Source organism: Haemaphysalis longicornis, unplaced genomic scaffold (genome assembly GCF_048455015.1).
Source record: "Haemaphysalis longicornis isolate Haplotype H1 unplaced genomic scaffold, Haemaphysalis longicornis Haplotype H1 scaffold_3, whole genome shotgun sequence".
Classification (NCBI taxonomy): domain Eukaryota; kingdom Metazoa; phylum Arthropoda; class Arachnida; order Ixodida; family Ixodidae; genus Haemaphysalis; species Haemaphysalis longicornis.
In genome coordinates, this window is record NW_027526335.1 from 49,843,219 (window position 1) to 49,859,467 (window position 16,249).

Here is a 16,249-nt window from a genome sequence, read left to right on the forward strand (position 1 = left end):
AACCACACCTGCGGATACTAGCGATAATTTTATTCTTGTCGCTTATGAAGTATTAAACATTTTAGATGTCGTCATGCATTTCTGAGTAATTACTTTGGTTACATACACCAAACCAATTCTTCAAAATATTGCCACGAAGCCAGCGATGAGGCAGCGTTTCTGTACTTAAGTTTACAGAAGGGACGTAGGGCTTCCAAGTAAGCAATCAAATAAAAACACGTCGAGGTAGTAATCACAGTTATCTGCGCACACGAAATTTGGTGAACCGAATGCCGCCGCGTTAGGTCGACATAGAGGCATGTTAAGCGCATTTTCAGAAATATAGAATTAGGTCGAGAAGATTGCCGCCGGTGAATCAAAAATGGTATAGTTGAGTCACAAGCTCGTCTCTTTCTTTCGATATCAAGTTTATTGACCCGGGCATGGCGTTATGTCAGAAATATGAGAAAACAATTAACGCGACGTGATTTTAGACCCCTTACACGAATATTACGCGTAATATTTTAATTCGAAAGTCTTATATAACCTGTTCTGCAATAGCCCAGTTTCCAGCATGCTTGCGATGGTAACAAAAATCCAGTTGGCTCAGAAAGCAGCATATTACTCCTCAATTCACACACAGCCGCCACTAGACGGTTACAACTGCCACCAGAAGCTCGCGGACGATTCGCCCATTTTAATTTCGCTGCGATGTAAACGTACCCATCGCCTTCCAGGAAGCGCACTCTCTCCTTAAGCCTCCCTTGGCATCTGTGTGTGATGCACTTAAGCAGCTACCTCAGCGGTGACTGGGTAGCATGGATGTCACGGAAGTATGCATTGGGAGGAGAAGCGATGGAACACAAGGACGCCATCCAACGAGCAAAAAGGCAGGCTCGCTACAGCTCAACCCACAACTTGCACCACTAGCATGACGGCAAAGGAAGATCGTGCCTGCTTACGACGTGCACGACGACAGGCGGGAGGAGAATTAAAAATACGCGAGGCTGACGGTGATGAGCGTCGCAAGCGTGTATACAGGATGCGGCGCAAAAATAACGTGAGGAGGAATTGGATGACGTCGCAAGCGTCAACGTATTTGCAAGGCTTCCACCTATATATACCGCGACAGGAGCCCACAGCGCTTTTCTGAATTTTCATAGATATCATACAATTTCAAAACAATTCCCTGGTTTAGCATCCTGCGATAAGAAAGATGCGAACAAAAAAGTGAACTTAGTAGCACAATCAAAGATCTAAATAATGCCTTGCGCTAACGGAATGATACAAGATACATAAAGCCTGCTGATGTGCGAGTGCTTCTCCGCCCCGACTAATTGGATGTTGAACATTGCACAAGAAAATAACAAAAATGACGATGTCTTAAAGGGGCCCTGAAAAATGTTTTGCCTATACAAGGGTGGTCACATTTTCAGTTAAATCAATGTTCTAGTAACAACCAACGCTCTAAATAATGCCCTGCAGTGGACGGAATAAAAGAAGATATATAAAACATGCTAATGTGCGAGTAATTCGCCACCCCGACTAATACGATGTTGAACGTTGCGCAAGAAAATTAAAAAAAGACGATGTCGTAAAGAGGCCCTGAAAGAGGTTTTGCCAATTCATGAGTGGTCACATTTTCATGGTAAATGAATGTTTTTGTGATCACTTCCTTCAAGCATTCTGTAAAAGCTCATCGCTTTTACAGAACGTAGCATTTGCGCCACCGCGGCGATTCTCTCTCGTATCTTCCCGGCGAGCGTGACAGCCCACGATGCCTCGCTTCTCAGTGACGTCAGCAAGAACATCCGTTAGCGTGCGGCTGCTGCTGCGGTATTCTGCGCCGTAGCATCGCTTTGAAACGGGGCCGTCTGAGTTTCTGCATTCCGTTTGAGCTGTTTTTTTATGATTCTGCTTATGAATTGTGCACTCCGATCACGGCTGTAAAAGCTGCTGGAAAGAACGGGAAGGGAATTTTTTGCTTTCACACAACGCCGAAAGATCACTGGAATAGACAACTACCCTGTCACCGCGCGTTCGACATATGGGAGCATAAAATATGTGAGCGAATGGCTAAAGAATCGCGTCAAAATTGGTTAGAGTGAGCACGTACATGCGTTCCGAAGCGACGTCTGTTTATGTATTGCGTAACTGGCTGCGCATTCGCACCATTGTCGAGCTTGGTCGTGTTGTGGTGACACCACGCACGCGCGTATGCGGACGCGTGCATGGTGTCACCCTTTCCCGTGTAGTATTCCCTTGCATTATTCCGGTCGGCGCTAAACATTTATAGCCGTAACAAAAATTAGTCGAAGGGTTGCAGGGTACGGTACAGGGAATTTTCTTAGACTGCGTCGTGCATTTTATTTCCCCTTCCCCCTTATTTCCGGGAAGCTACTACACGACCCTGCGTTAATCAACTACTAGACAAGTATGTACACCGTAACCAATGTTACAAGTGGTCTCGTAAGAATAGTGTGAATTTTGGGGCCGTGCACGCCTGCCTGTTTGTTCGACTGTTTATATGATTGCCCAAAACAATTATTGCACCTTCGCTTTGTGCCGTGGTGGCATGGAGGCACCCTTTTCTCTCGAAGAAGGCTGTTCGTTCATTGTTTCCGTGCTCAGTGCTCCCAATTGCTATACGTGGAGGGTTTGGTTGCTAGCCGCGGTCCTATATTTATCCGTCCCTCCCCCCCCCCCCCCTTTACCTTGCGTCGTGCTTATGTGTATGGAAGGAAATTGGTTACTCTATATGAAAACATACCGATTTTGCAAAATACGCACATCAGTATTTGTACAATGGCATTTTTATATATCAAAGCACGAGTTTAAAACTGAACAAATGGTCCCAATGCATTAGACGATGAATTGACGTTTGATATGGAGCTCCACAGTTAAACCAAAAAATTTTGTTTGGGATTCGCAAGCACGATTCGCAAATCATGCCACTGAAAAGACCGCACAGGACAAAAAAGAGAACGCAATAACCTGCCGGGATTTCAACCCGCAAATTTGATTGATTCAGAGATGGGCTTTGGTCCACTGCGCCACGACAAAACTGGAGGTTGCGGTGAAATAACCTGTATACCAGATTGACACCCACCCCTTGTGTAACAGCCACTCCTTGTCTACCTCGTTTCAAGAATTTCTGCCTGGTTAAATGAACACTTCTTGAATAACCGTTGCGCAGTAAGGTTCCATAAAGACCCCCCCCCCCTCCCCATAGCCGATCACCAGGGCGAAAACCCATCGCAAATGTGTGCCAAGTTGCCACTCCGATTTCACCCGGTGGTTATAGTGCTTGCCGTACTTTGTTTTCCACTAAAGTTAAGTCCCGTGAGTTTATTAATCGTTTTTTTCTACGCCCAGGGATAAAACAATTTAAACATGTTAAGGGTGTTTGACCAGGAGGCATAAAACAACAGGGGATGCTTAGAACTTTTGAACAACGTGAAGCCGAAAGTCTAGTTGCACATTTTTTTTTTACGTTGCACTTTGTGGCCGTGCCTGTCACTACTTTACCAGCCCACTCAACAGCACCTGCAAGATAGTTCCGTTCCCTAACCATTGCCAGGGGCCTCCCATTCGGCCCCGTTAGTACCTTCACCTTCCAACGTGGCTCTTATTTCACGTGCGGCCGAGTTCTCTCTTTCCATGCGTGCTCTCGCGTCACTACATAAAGGCTTTTAGAGTATCGGCACTCTTTTCTCTCATTGTAATGTGCCGCCAGGATTTTCATTGGTCGGTCGGCACCACGTGATATTTGTTTACATTTGGGCGCAGCCATTTTGTTTTTGAGCGCCTCTACTCTCTCTTTCCCTCTCTCTCTCTGCTGCGCGGACGCTAGAGTGAGGGCTGGTCACACTCTACCCGTCACAACCGGCGGCGGTTTTATTGGGAGAGATGGCAACACTGCAAGCCAGAAACAAAATGGCCCCCAGAAGTGGCGGTACTCTTAAGCGTAGCTTATTTAGTGACGCTAGCGTGCTCTATACATAGCTTGCATGTAACGTCCCCACAGCCCTTTCTGGAGTACTGCTGTCCGCTTTCCCAGTGCTACTCGAGATCGGAGGGGGAGATAAGTTCACGGCCTTCCACCGTGCAAGCGGTGCTCCAATATGGCCGCTACAGTGACATCAGTGCAAGCTATGTATAGCCCTTTCCCAAGGACCGAGAAGCCTCTTCCGGCGCTACTGTTTCCCTGGTCCGAAAAGGCGTTCTTGCGCGGCTTGTAATCCATCCTTTCTTCTCTTCTCCCTTTCTATCTTCTCTTCTGTATAAACTCTTTCCTGTATATCCTACCGCTAGACTCCGTCTTCATTAAGGTGGCCCAATCCCGAGAGGCGTCCTCATCTCGATAAAGAGAGGGGGAGTTTAACCTTTCTATTTCAATAAAGCAGCAAACAACACACACAGGGAGTATGGTCAGATTTTCTGTGTGATTCCGTGTACCTCACAACAATTTTCTTGACAACGCGTGCTCCATGCAGCATTGATATCTAAAGATTTTGCCCTAAAATGACGTCAGAACTGACTCTGTTGTGACGTCCGTGCTTTGAGAGTGGTTGTGCATCGTATAGCCCAAGTTTTACGAAAATGAGGCTTTCCGTGTCCTCGGTGTACACTACAAAATTTAGGTGCGCTCGACAGTCTCGGGTGTTTTCACGCTGCTAGCGGATTTGCCGAGTTTGTTTGCCAAAAACTCGGCAGAGCCATCGCGGCAAGCACCGAATCGAGAATTTGCAAGTACATTCACTGGAATGTGCCACCTCATTTGCATCGCCATCACGTCTATTCGGGAAAGAAGCTTTCACGAGTAGCCACAAAAAAAATAAATTGGTGTCGACCGACGATGGCCGACATTCAACGAGCTAATCCTACAAAAAGGTCTGTTTCCCAGCCGCAACAGTTACTGTGGGGCTTATAGATCGCACTCTACACAAAAAAGTAGGCACGTGCAAATAGAGTACCTGTGATAGCAGTTTTGGTGCTATGCGAAATCCTTCGTGTCGTAGTTGTGCTCGACAAAGTTTGCGTCCTCTCGACAAATGGGCTTGATGATACTTTGCAAGCCGGTTTTTTTGTTTGGTTGCCGAGAATAGGTAAAACAGCTTCGGCGACAGCTCCTAAGCTGTTAGAACCCTAAACAATTCTCGCTAGTCCAATGACTGGGATGTGCTGCATAATTGGCTCAACTCTCTCACCACTCGGGAAACATTCTTTTGTGAATAAACACAGAAAATGAAATAACTATGCCGTCGACTGACGGAGTGCAGCATTTAAGCACTTTATAAAATGAAACTGTTTGCGTAGGTATTAAGGCAGGCCTTTCCCACAGTTTTGCAACACTGAAATCTCACAGAATGTAGAGAGTACTCCTGTGCTGCTGACAGATGCACGCCTGGCGACAGGATTTACGCTGAAGTAAATTACGAGAATTGAGTGTAGCGCTTCCGTCCGAGGCACCGCTGAGACATCGGGATGGTGAAATAAGCAAAGTACTTGATATTTCTGAGTGAAAGTGTCCTCTTTCACCGTTGTATCTGGCGGAAGAGCAAATACTCTACCGATAACACGTGACAAAGTGCGTTTGTCTTTGGTTCCCACTTTCTCGTCTAGCACCGTACAGGATTATTCGTCTAAAACCGCCAGGAAGACCACGTTTGTGATACCGCCAAGAGAAAAAAAGGGGATGCACTGCTACATGAAAATCTTTGCAGAACACAAAAGAACCAACGTGCATGATGGCTGTTAAACATTATAATGAGCGACAGACAGACAGACAGACAGACAGACAGACAGACAGACAGACAGACAGACAGACAGACAGACAGACAGACAGACAGACAGACAGACAGACAGACAGACAGACGACCCACTTTATTTGGCCACAGCTGGGGCGATTAGGCCGGCGACGTCTTCTCCGTCGTCCGTAGGGCAGCAGGGCTCCTTCTGGGCAGGGGTCCGGTACCCTCGGCCAAGCGGGCCAGGTCTTCTTGGACTTGAGGTTTGGGTCACGCAGGCCAGCCTCGCAGCGCTCCTCGCTGGTGATGGTAAGGAGAATGTGGTGGGATAGGTGCCTGGATAGTGGGGTGCTATCACAGGCCCATACTATGTGGGGTAGCGATGCGTGAGGGACAGACCAATATGGATATGCGTCTACGTAGGTGTCAGGAAAGATCGCAGACATGATGGCAGGAGTGGGGAACAAGCGGGTTTGGAGCTGCCGCTAGATGACTGCCAAGAATCGGGATAGAGATGGGTGAGGAGGTGGAAAAATGGTACGCTCCGAGCGGTAATGGGTGGGGATTTTCCCGTATGTGTGCAGCCTGTCCCGTAGAGTTAATATCATTGGCAGCGCCCCAGAACCCTCGGAAGACCAAAGCTTGAGCAGCTTCGTGGGCCGCTGAGTTTCCAGGTAGCGCGGTACGGGCGGGAGTTCAGACGAAAGTGAAAGAGCGGGATCGCATGTTCTATGCCTTCAAAAGGACCGATGAAGTTGCTTGGGAAACTCTGGCGTAAAGGAAATTAAGGGTGGGATATTTAGAATCACTGATAATAGTTGTTTGAAGGCGGGGACTGTGACTTATAGCCAACGCCATGGCTATCTCTTTTCCCGCCATTGAGGATGTCGTTGGTAAAGAGGCGGAAGCGAGCGGGGCTTGTGTCGAGTCAACCAGCGTGGCTACATGAGCCGCTCTGGTAGGATAGGTTGCTGCATCTGCTTATAGCGTGGGTAAGCCAAAGGGCACGCCTTCAAGAGCTTTCGCGCGAGCCAATGTGCTATCCTCATTGTGTACTGGATGCATATGTTTCTCAAGAAGTTTGATTCGGAGCGTCTGGCACATGGAAGGGGGAATATCTACCTATTGGTGATAGTTGGAGGTCGGGTGGGAAAGGCCTAAGGTAGAAAGCATGTATTTTGATGCCTCCAGAAAGTGAAACACTGAAAAACGCGAGACGAAGAAAGGGAACACAGGACGAGCGCTTACTCACAATTAAAGATTAATCAGAAAAGACGAAGAACATACACACTTCCAGTCATCAGACCACGCATGCGTCTCCTATAATCAGATGGGAACAACCCAAAAACCACAAACAGCAATAACAAACCCACAAGCACAAAACCAAACACCTACATCATCAACTGCCAGAGGGTGCACAACTCAATGACTATCAAGATACGCAATCTCTTTCGTGTAAAGCAAGAGATGCCTGCAAAATCATCCCCTCTCTCGGTTATCTCGAACGTTTCAGCTACTTCCCTCGTCAACTGCCGCACATGCCTTAACATAATCTTTGTGTCACTGAAAAGCGGCCTGCGACCACCACGATGCCGACATTTGCAGCAATGTTCCGCAAAATGTGACGATATAATTCCTTTCAGGGACCGTTCATGCTCTCTGAGGCGCACGTTTACGCATCTGCCCGTTTGATCGACGTATTGCTTACCGCAAGACAGTGGAAGTACATAAACACAGCCAACATTGCACTGGACATACCGTGTTTCATGTTTCACACTGCATTCATTCCTGCCTGGGCGATGCTCACCGGACATTCTTTTTTCAACCAAAGAACAAACCCTGCCAACTTTGTTTCGTTCTGTAAACAGAACCTTCACATTGTAGCTGGAACAAACTTTTTTCAACGCATGCGACATCTTGTGCAGATAGGGAATCGCTGCCGGCATCTTATTCCTACCGACCAAAACTGTAACCGTAACAACGTCATCCTTCCTTCTTTTTAGTTCTCGAATCATTTTTCCATACATTTACCTCAAAACATTCCTTGGCAAACCGGCATCTCGGAGGCGACGCATTTGACCATCAAAAGCCTGTTGTGAGCAATGCCCACATGGCCTACCCAAAGCAGCACCCACCACAGACTTTGCAATCACTCATTTTTATCAACTTGGAATGCCCCGACGCATAACTCAGAATTGGCTTTACGGACCTAGGCTGATAACACCACCACAACTGTTCATTCTAAAGTTTCAAGTTCAAATTCAGGTACTGAAGTTCGTTTTCACAAGGGGCCTCAAGGGTGAATTTCAGGCCTAGCCCAACCTTCTCAAACAGGTCTACAAAACCATGGACCACGGAAGGGGAGTCTTCTTGGTTAAATACTACCAAAAATACGGAACACTGAACTGGTAAGCTTACTCCACAAACGTCTGTCTGCCCGAGCTAAGAAAATGCCACATGTTACTCAATGCGGGGGCTACACATGGCCCTATGCAAACCCCTGAGCGTTGTACGTACGACTGACCCCCCCCCAAGACACAACAGTAGCTTTCAAATAAAAGGCCAGTAGTTCCAAGAAAGCTTCTACAGAGATTCCACAACCATTCCTAAATACATTTTCGTCGTTGTGCTCACTTATGCACTCCTTCACAGAGTATACGACCTAATCGTGTGGCATAGAGTGGTATAGATCTTCAACGTCTATACTGAATACCCCTCGAATTTTGGCAGGCTGGATCTTTAAGTTGTCGATGACTGTTGCTGAATTTCTTACCCTAAACGGGTCGTGGACATTTATTTTTCTGAGTTGCGTTTGCAGGTAGGAAGACAGGCATTCGCCATGCAGGTCCCTTTTTCTGAGACGATGGCTCTAAAAGGTCGGTTAACTTTATGGCTCTTCATGGAGAAGAACAATTGGCGCTCCATGCCCTTAGATTTCTTTACTTGCGTAGCATGCTTCTCAAAGTTCATATCCAACAAAAGGGACCTAGCCTGCTCCTTTATTTTCTTCGGCTTTTCCGAGACCTCTCTGAAATTTTGTTTAGAGCCTTCAACGCTTTCTTGGGAAACATTCTGTCATCGAGAATGACAAAGAAACCTTCCATACCAGCCGCAGTAATATGCAATATTTCACTACTCCGAAAACTGGCCAGAGGAAAAAGGTCACCGCTTACCCTAGCACAAGGACCGGATCTGGAGACAGCATCCACACAATCAGTGATACTCCTGACACGTTCGTCTTCTTGTTCCAAGGTTGAAACACTCCTAGTGGTTGCGATTTTATCGAACCGGTCCAAAGGGGGTTCAAAGCAAAACTTTGAGCCCAGTCAGAGTGTCCTGAATGCACTGCAGGAATCGTCGTACCACTGAGGTTCAAAAAAAAGTTTCCTCGGTGGCCTTGTCTTGTATTCTTCTCGGAAGCATGGGGAGAAGACGGCGCCACAACACCTCAGCAGAGTTGTCGCTGACACTGCACCATTTTCTGAAGCAGCGACGTTGAAGGCGTGAATCTACTTGTCTTCCACATGCCACTCTAAGCTAGTCCCTTCAGGTCCTCGCTTGAGTTTACCACTCGGAGCACATCAACTTGCAGAAATGCCTTGAGCCTTCAACCGGCAGCGGAAGCCAACCGCATAACGCTTGAAGGTCAGGAGGACACACGCCCTGTCGCGCGTACCAAGATGCCACTCTCGCTCTGCACACACACGTAGCAATCAACGACGTCAGGGTGGCGGGGTCATGAAGACTGGGATTAGAAAGTAAAGATGAATCCACTGTACTGGAAATATGCTGCAGCAGAATGGCCAGTTGGGCTAGTTGGTGCAATTTGAAATTGCGTTTTGAAACCTTCAGAAAGCGCAACACCGAAAAAAGCAAGACGAAGAAAGGGAACACGGGACGAGCGATCGAAAGATCGAACGTTTGCTGCCTGAAGTGAAGTCTGCATCATCATGGATACCTAAGAGGCTACACAAGGAAGCTTCAACCATGCTATGAAGGCTCTTGGGGACTAGAACAGCACTGCCTCCCTAGTGAAGGATCTGCCACCCTGGTGTAGTATTTGGCTGTTGAACGCCAGCGTTGAACAGCGGATTCCTCGCTTCCAGAACGAGAAGGCGCAAAACGTTCCCCACTCTTCGACAAATAACAAATACATTTAATACGCTACTACACGTGTCTTTACTCTAACAACCAATTATCACGCTACTACTCCACGGCTTTGCATCCCCTCAGGGTTCCCACGTGGGAAGATGGTGTAATTTTTTGTTACGCGAATTAATACGCAAGGAACACTTTTTTTGTCCGGCTATTCAGATTTGCTTAAAGAATGCCCAAAAAAGAGGCACTTTCACCGAGCCTTGGTCACAAGTGTAGCATAGCTCACCTTCAAACACCACAAATCAATTAAAATCTTGACTTCGTCATTGACAAATCTTTGTTGTTATCGAAATTTCAAATAACACTTGTTTAGAAACAAGCAATATAAAAACAGATCCGGTGACATAGTGCAGGGCGCCTATGCGTCTACAAATGCACGAGCTTAGCCTCGTCTAAGTTTAGTACGAACAAAACAATGCAGCATTGTTCTTTGCAGTATTATTGTTAGATGAATTGCTGGAGATTTGCGTTTTTGCGCGCCCTTGTATTTTTTGGTGGGGAGTCCTTGACGTTGCGCCGGTTGAGCTCTTGCGTGGTGGCCGCTTGCTTGGCTCCCTTGTAGTCCCATTGTTTTTGGCACACCTAGGCTCATCTCTGGTCAGACATCTCGCCGTGTCGACATCCTTTTCTACAATGCTCTACATTCTTCGAGGGGGCTAATAGCCTCGAGCTGGTGCGTCAACGAGGCAGGCGGGCGAGGCATGGTTCCGGTATACCTGGCGAGGCTTAGTCCACCCGTCGGCGTGGAACAGTCCTCTTGTGGCGATAAATGGTCTTCAGCTTGCCTAGAAGGTGAACTTGGTACGTCCAGTGAGTCCTTGCACCTTGCCGGTTCACTTGGTACTACTGATTTCTGTTTGACAAACGTTTGTTCTTTAAAAGCGTAGAAACACCGGGCCGATGTAAGATGCGTAGTGAACACTCTGCACACCAGCGGCCTTTTCCTCACCACAGGAAAAAAATTCCCAGCATTTCCCCGAGGGGAAGAATTTGAAAGTGCGAATGCACGAGTTGAATTTGCGCGGTTCGGTAATGTTCGCGAAAGAGAGATCACACACACACACACAACTACAAAGAAAGAAAGATGCATTTATTCACAGACACCTATTTGTGTTGTCGTTGTACTTGATTGCTAGAGCGGATCTCAGCTTTGAAATTTTGTGTCAGTACTCCTTTAAGCAGGTGCATTAGCCCTTCTCACGCCCGATTCTTGGCCAATCCCCCACGTGGGTATGTGCCATGTCAGCGGCCAGGCAGCGCGCGCCCATCTCCCCCCGTTGCCAAGGAAGACGAGGAGATTCCTGGCCAATCCCCCACGTGGGTATGTGCCATGTCAGCGGCCAGGCTGTGCGCGCCCATCTCCACGTGCGCGGACATCGCCGGTGGACGCAGGTTCAGGGTCGCTTAAGAAGTGCATTCGCACTTAAAACCGGACGTCCGTTGGCCGGTCTCTTTCCAAACACTAGTTGCCAAAAGTGCATGGGTTCTCTGCGCCCGAATGCTTGTCGTTCTTCTGCTAAACACCGCTCACCGAAGGAAAGATGGAGAAACTCGGACCTTACGTCGGCTTATCTCCTTCTGAACACCGTTTGCAAAAACAAAACAAATACTTTGAGGCCGGGCGCTTGCCGTGATTCCGCTGTAAACCGCTCACCGAATGAAAAATTCCCCGCATTTCCCCGAGAGGAAGAATGTGAAAGTGCGAATGCACGAGTTGAATTTGCGCGGTTCGGTAATGTTCGCGAAAGAGAGATCACACTCACACACACACAAATACAACGAAAGAAAGATGCATTTATTCACAGACACCTATTTGTGTTGTCGTTGTACTTGATTGCTAGAGCGGATCTCAGCTTTGAAATTTCGTGTCAGTACTCCTTTAAGCAGGTGCATTAGCCCTTCTCACGCCCGATTCTTGGCCAATCCCCCACGTGGGTATGTGCCATGTCAGCGGCCAGGCAGCGCGCGCCCATCTCCCCCCGTTGCCAAGGAAGACGAGGAGATTCCTGGCCAATCCCCCACGTGGGTATGTCAGCGGCCAGGCTGCGCGCGCCCATCTCCACGTGCGCGGACATCGCCGGTGGACGCAGGTTCAGGGTCGCTTAAGAAGAGCATTGCACTTAAAACGTACGCACTGGGGCCGTAGGCCATCCGGTCTTCGCTACAAAATGGTTGCCCGAAGAAAACGAATATTTTGCGGCCGGCCGCTTGCCGTTCTCTCAATGAATGCCACTAACCGTAATAAAAGCGAATCCACGGGAGCCGCACTTAAGTTGGCCTTTTTCCGAACACCAACTGCCACTAGAAAACGAATACTCTGTGGCCCGTCGCTTCCCGTGCTTCAACTGAACACCGCGTCCCGATGAAAAATGGGTGCCCTGTGGTCATACGTCGGCCGTTTTTTTTTTTGTTTTTTTTTCTGAACATCGGTCGCCTAAAGTAAACTGAATGTCTGGCAGCTGCTTACCTGCCATCGTGTGTCTGAACACGGGCGGCCGGAGAAATACCGAAGTGCTGGGGGCCGAACGTTGTCTGTTCAACGTATCATAAGTAACTGCCCGAATATGGACCCTGGCTGGACGTACGAGAGAGCGGACATAGACGCGCCGTTTTTCCGACAAACTTTGTGTGCTGCCGGTGATCTTAGACCAGCCGGATTCAACCGGTCTTACACTAACAGACTAAACTGCGGCGGCCGCTTAAAAGGTTGACGACTACCCTTACTTTCTGTTCTATGTATGCTTTTCGCTTTTCCCAACCTACATCGGTCGCTTAACACCACCTCAATGTACCTTTGTTCTTCCATCCTTCTCTCCTAACAATCCCTTTACTGATGATGTTACCCCTTTTGTGCCACTTGTGCCTATCTCACGACTCTTGTAGGACAACCGGGTGTTTGGTATTGTGGGATATAAAAATTTGTTCGGGTTTCACCAACGGGTAGTCGGCTTCCCGATGAGCCACTCATCTCCGAAGGAGTTCCCTTATTTAGGCTCATTTTTATGCATGCAAGTGATTCACATTATCCGTGAGGTTTCGCGTTCAGAGAACGCGAATGTTAATAGTGTGCTATGAGACCGAGATGACAAAGCTACAATTTAGGAACCTTGCGTCGTTTGCAGCGTGTGAACATTATGCCGAAATATAAATATTTATCCGGCAAAGTTACGCCTGTGCAGGCGGACCGAACTGTTGAATGCACAAGCGTGTTCTAACCGTAATGGTGAATTTCTCCAACTACATACCTATCAATGATTTGAACCGATGTGTTCCTGGTCATCTTAATCTCTTTTTTCTTGTTTGTCGCAGGCATTCCGACACCATCCTTCCGAACCTCGTCGGCCTCCCAGGAAAGACCACCATAAACTTCAAAAACCCTGAAGTCCCCCGACAAGAAACGTCGCATATCATTGGGCAGCGCCTGGCTACATCGCCCATTAAAGTTAGAGACAAAGGGTGGAAACTACATAAGTTACTTATTGCATCAAGGACCGATAAAGCTGCCCAGGCAAAACTTTCTTTGAACTTACAACATCGCGTGGACGCAAAAATTCATGTGCTAGCTGATGGCCTTTCCACGGGGAAGTTGTGTAACTCGTCGTAGGAGTCATCGTTTATGATAAGGTAGGCACCGGCATAAACTTCTTTCGACGAGTCGTAACCGGAGCACAATGATAAACAGGTTGATTCGCAGCCTCCCTTTCCTTAGCTTGCGGCGTCACTTTTACAACAAAACGCCGCCGTCGCTCGTCGAGTCCTCTTTCACCTCGCCCAGTGCATCCGACCTCCCTTTCACGGACCCGATAGACGAACTCGTGAATGCGACTGCCCAGCCGGACGTTAGCGGAGCGGCAGATGGCCTACCCGAAGCGGCGGACCTGATCCTCCGCATCGGCCTCTACTCCGTCATATTTGTGTTCGCTGTGGTGGGCAACGTCCTTGTGCTCGTCACTCTGGTGCAGAACAAGCGCATGCGCACAGTGACGAACGTTTTTCTCGTCAACCTGGCAGTGAGCGACCTCCTCCTGGGCGTGTTCTGCATGCCCTTCACGCTGATCGGCAGCGTGCTCAGAAACTTCGTCTTCGGCGAACTCATGTGCAAGTTCATCCCCTACCTGCAAGGTAAGACGTAGGACGTTGAAAGATGTCCATGCCGAGGGATAGATGAGATGCATTCGTTGCAACGTGGAAGCAAGGGGCACCTACAGCATTTTGAAGTGTCTTGCTTGTTTAGAGACAGGGAAAATGAACGCTCCATGGCATGTATCTTACTAGTTTTTTACTCTTAAGTAGGACCACTCAAAGAAAAAAGTTGCGTCCAAATGCATTTATAATGCAATACTCTTTGCGAAAATTTGCGCATGCCGAAGTGTTGCTGTGCTGTTATTATAAATGTGGTCAACCAGGTCTCACTAGGCATGTGCATTCAGCCGGGCTGGAAAACTTTTATTTGCATGGTGGCTAAGCTTTGCTTGCAGGATACGCCAAATCTGGCCATGCTGCACTCCCGTCTATGGCTTGGCCTCTTTTGTCCCCATATTCTATTCAGGTGGAGACACGGAGGGCTAATTCAAGAGTTGTGGGCGTACCTCTACATTGCCAGTTCGTTGCTTCACATTGAAAGTAAATGCCTAGATAAGCAAACAGGCATTCCCGCAGAAATTCTAAAATGTTAATAGCAGCGCAGGTAGGTGCAATGTTTAGTTAGGAGTTTCCGCAGTGACTTCTTCCTTGCAAGGTGAGAGAAAGACACTAAAGCCGACAGACAGGTTAAACCAACCCGAATTCCTGAGAAAACTGTATAGTTCGCTAAACCAAACCTACAAATTTAAATTCAGCTCAGAAAACGCAGTTACCTCGCGTGTCGCGCGTTCTGGCGGAGCTTATTACGAGGGTAGAAGTAGGTACAGGTGGCATTGCTCAAGAAGGCTTTCCACATAGGGAATGTATTAGAATAATCGTAGTAACACTTACACTTATAACAAGGGAGTTATACAGTCTGAATTCCCCTCCGACAAGCCATTTTATACGAAATATTCGTTGGAATGTAAGAATTACTTTGTATTACGCCACAGGCGTCGCCTGATGAGGATCACTGAATCGTAATCAGGAATATGTAGCGTGAGTAGGGCGTGAAGCAAGGCGAGCGCGAGTAGATGAAGTATAGTGCGCGTAGTGAGGGTAGTACGCGTAGGTTTCGCATTAATGCTGACGTTGGCTTTACCGCAATTGCATACCTTGTGCTGTGTAGCATCCCGTAAAAGCAGCTGGCTCTTAGCAGGTTAATTCAACCAACCAACCTGTGCATTAAAGGGATCCTGCAAAACTTTTTTCATCTTTTTTTTAAATACCCTAAACCCTTTCAACACGTAGTCAACAAACCCATTTGGTGTTTAGAATAAGAGATCACAAAATACTTAACCAAAAATTACTTCTCTTGCCCGTCGGGCCACTTGAAAACTGGTTCAAAAAGTTTTGTTTTTTTCCCGGTCTTGGCGTTCCTCGAGCGCCCGAATTACAACCTTACATAGGTGTAGTAGCTATTGGCCGGTTTCTTTCACTTGCAGCACTAAACGCATTCGACAGGCACTTAAAAAATTCCACAAAAGCGAAGCAGCAACGGCAGGCACATCTTCTGCCACGTGCCAATTTCGGAGTGCCGTTCCGCCCTGGCCATAACTCTAGCGTTTGCAGTACTTCTAGACGCGAAAGGAAAATCTAAAGCGTTTATCGGCAGTGTTGCAGAGACCCTTTAAAGGGGCCATGCAGAGAATAGACAAGTTTGGCTCATTCGAAAGGTTTCCGTGTTAGAATCATACTGACACCACTTTAAACGCCCACTGCGCTCAAAGCGGCTGCATAATTAGGAAAAAAGCGAATGACCATACGACCCACTAGCTCAGTTCCCGCAACAGAACCTATGATGTCATATATGCCCAGCAGTGCGATTGCCTGAGGGGGACAAAAGAAAGACAAATTAGGCACGGCTCATAAGCTTGCCGAACGAGCTATTTGCGCCTAAATGTAATGCATATTCATTTTACACCAGTAAGAAGGGTTTGGTTAACTATGGAAGTTACGAAAATACACGTAAGTATAGAAGTACCGATGCGCACTGCTGTTGGTACTGGGCACAGTATGCTTGTTCTAGCTGCAAAGCAGTCCACTTCTTTGGAGTTGTCTTACACGACACTGGCCGGCAGATTGGCGTAATCGACGTTGTCTTACGTGACCCTATTTATCGAGGACACCCCGTGTTTCCCGAAACGATTACTTTATACAGTAACAAAAACAAGCCAGGTGCAAATACGGTCAAAAACAAAGCAACTGCGGCCAACGGTTCGTGGCTCAGTATGGCAGCG

At 47.7% G+C, this 16,249-nt stretch overlaps 1 protein-coding gene across 1 annotated transcript in view; it reads left to right on the top strand.

Moving 5' to 3' along the window:
* Positions 1–16,249, top strand: part of LOC144174436 (cholecystokinin receptor type A-like) — a 209,604-nt gene that overhangs the window by 44,492 nt on the left and 148,863 nt on the right. Inside the window, exon 2 of the mRNA XM_077703153.1 lies at positions 13,197–14,009. Within this exon, the coding sequence (XP_077559279.1) occupies positions 13,559–14,009 (451 nt within the window). The 5' untranslated portion in view covers positions 13,197–13,558. The remainder of the gene's footprint in view (positions 1–13,196; positions 14,010–16,249) is intronic.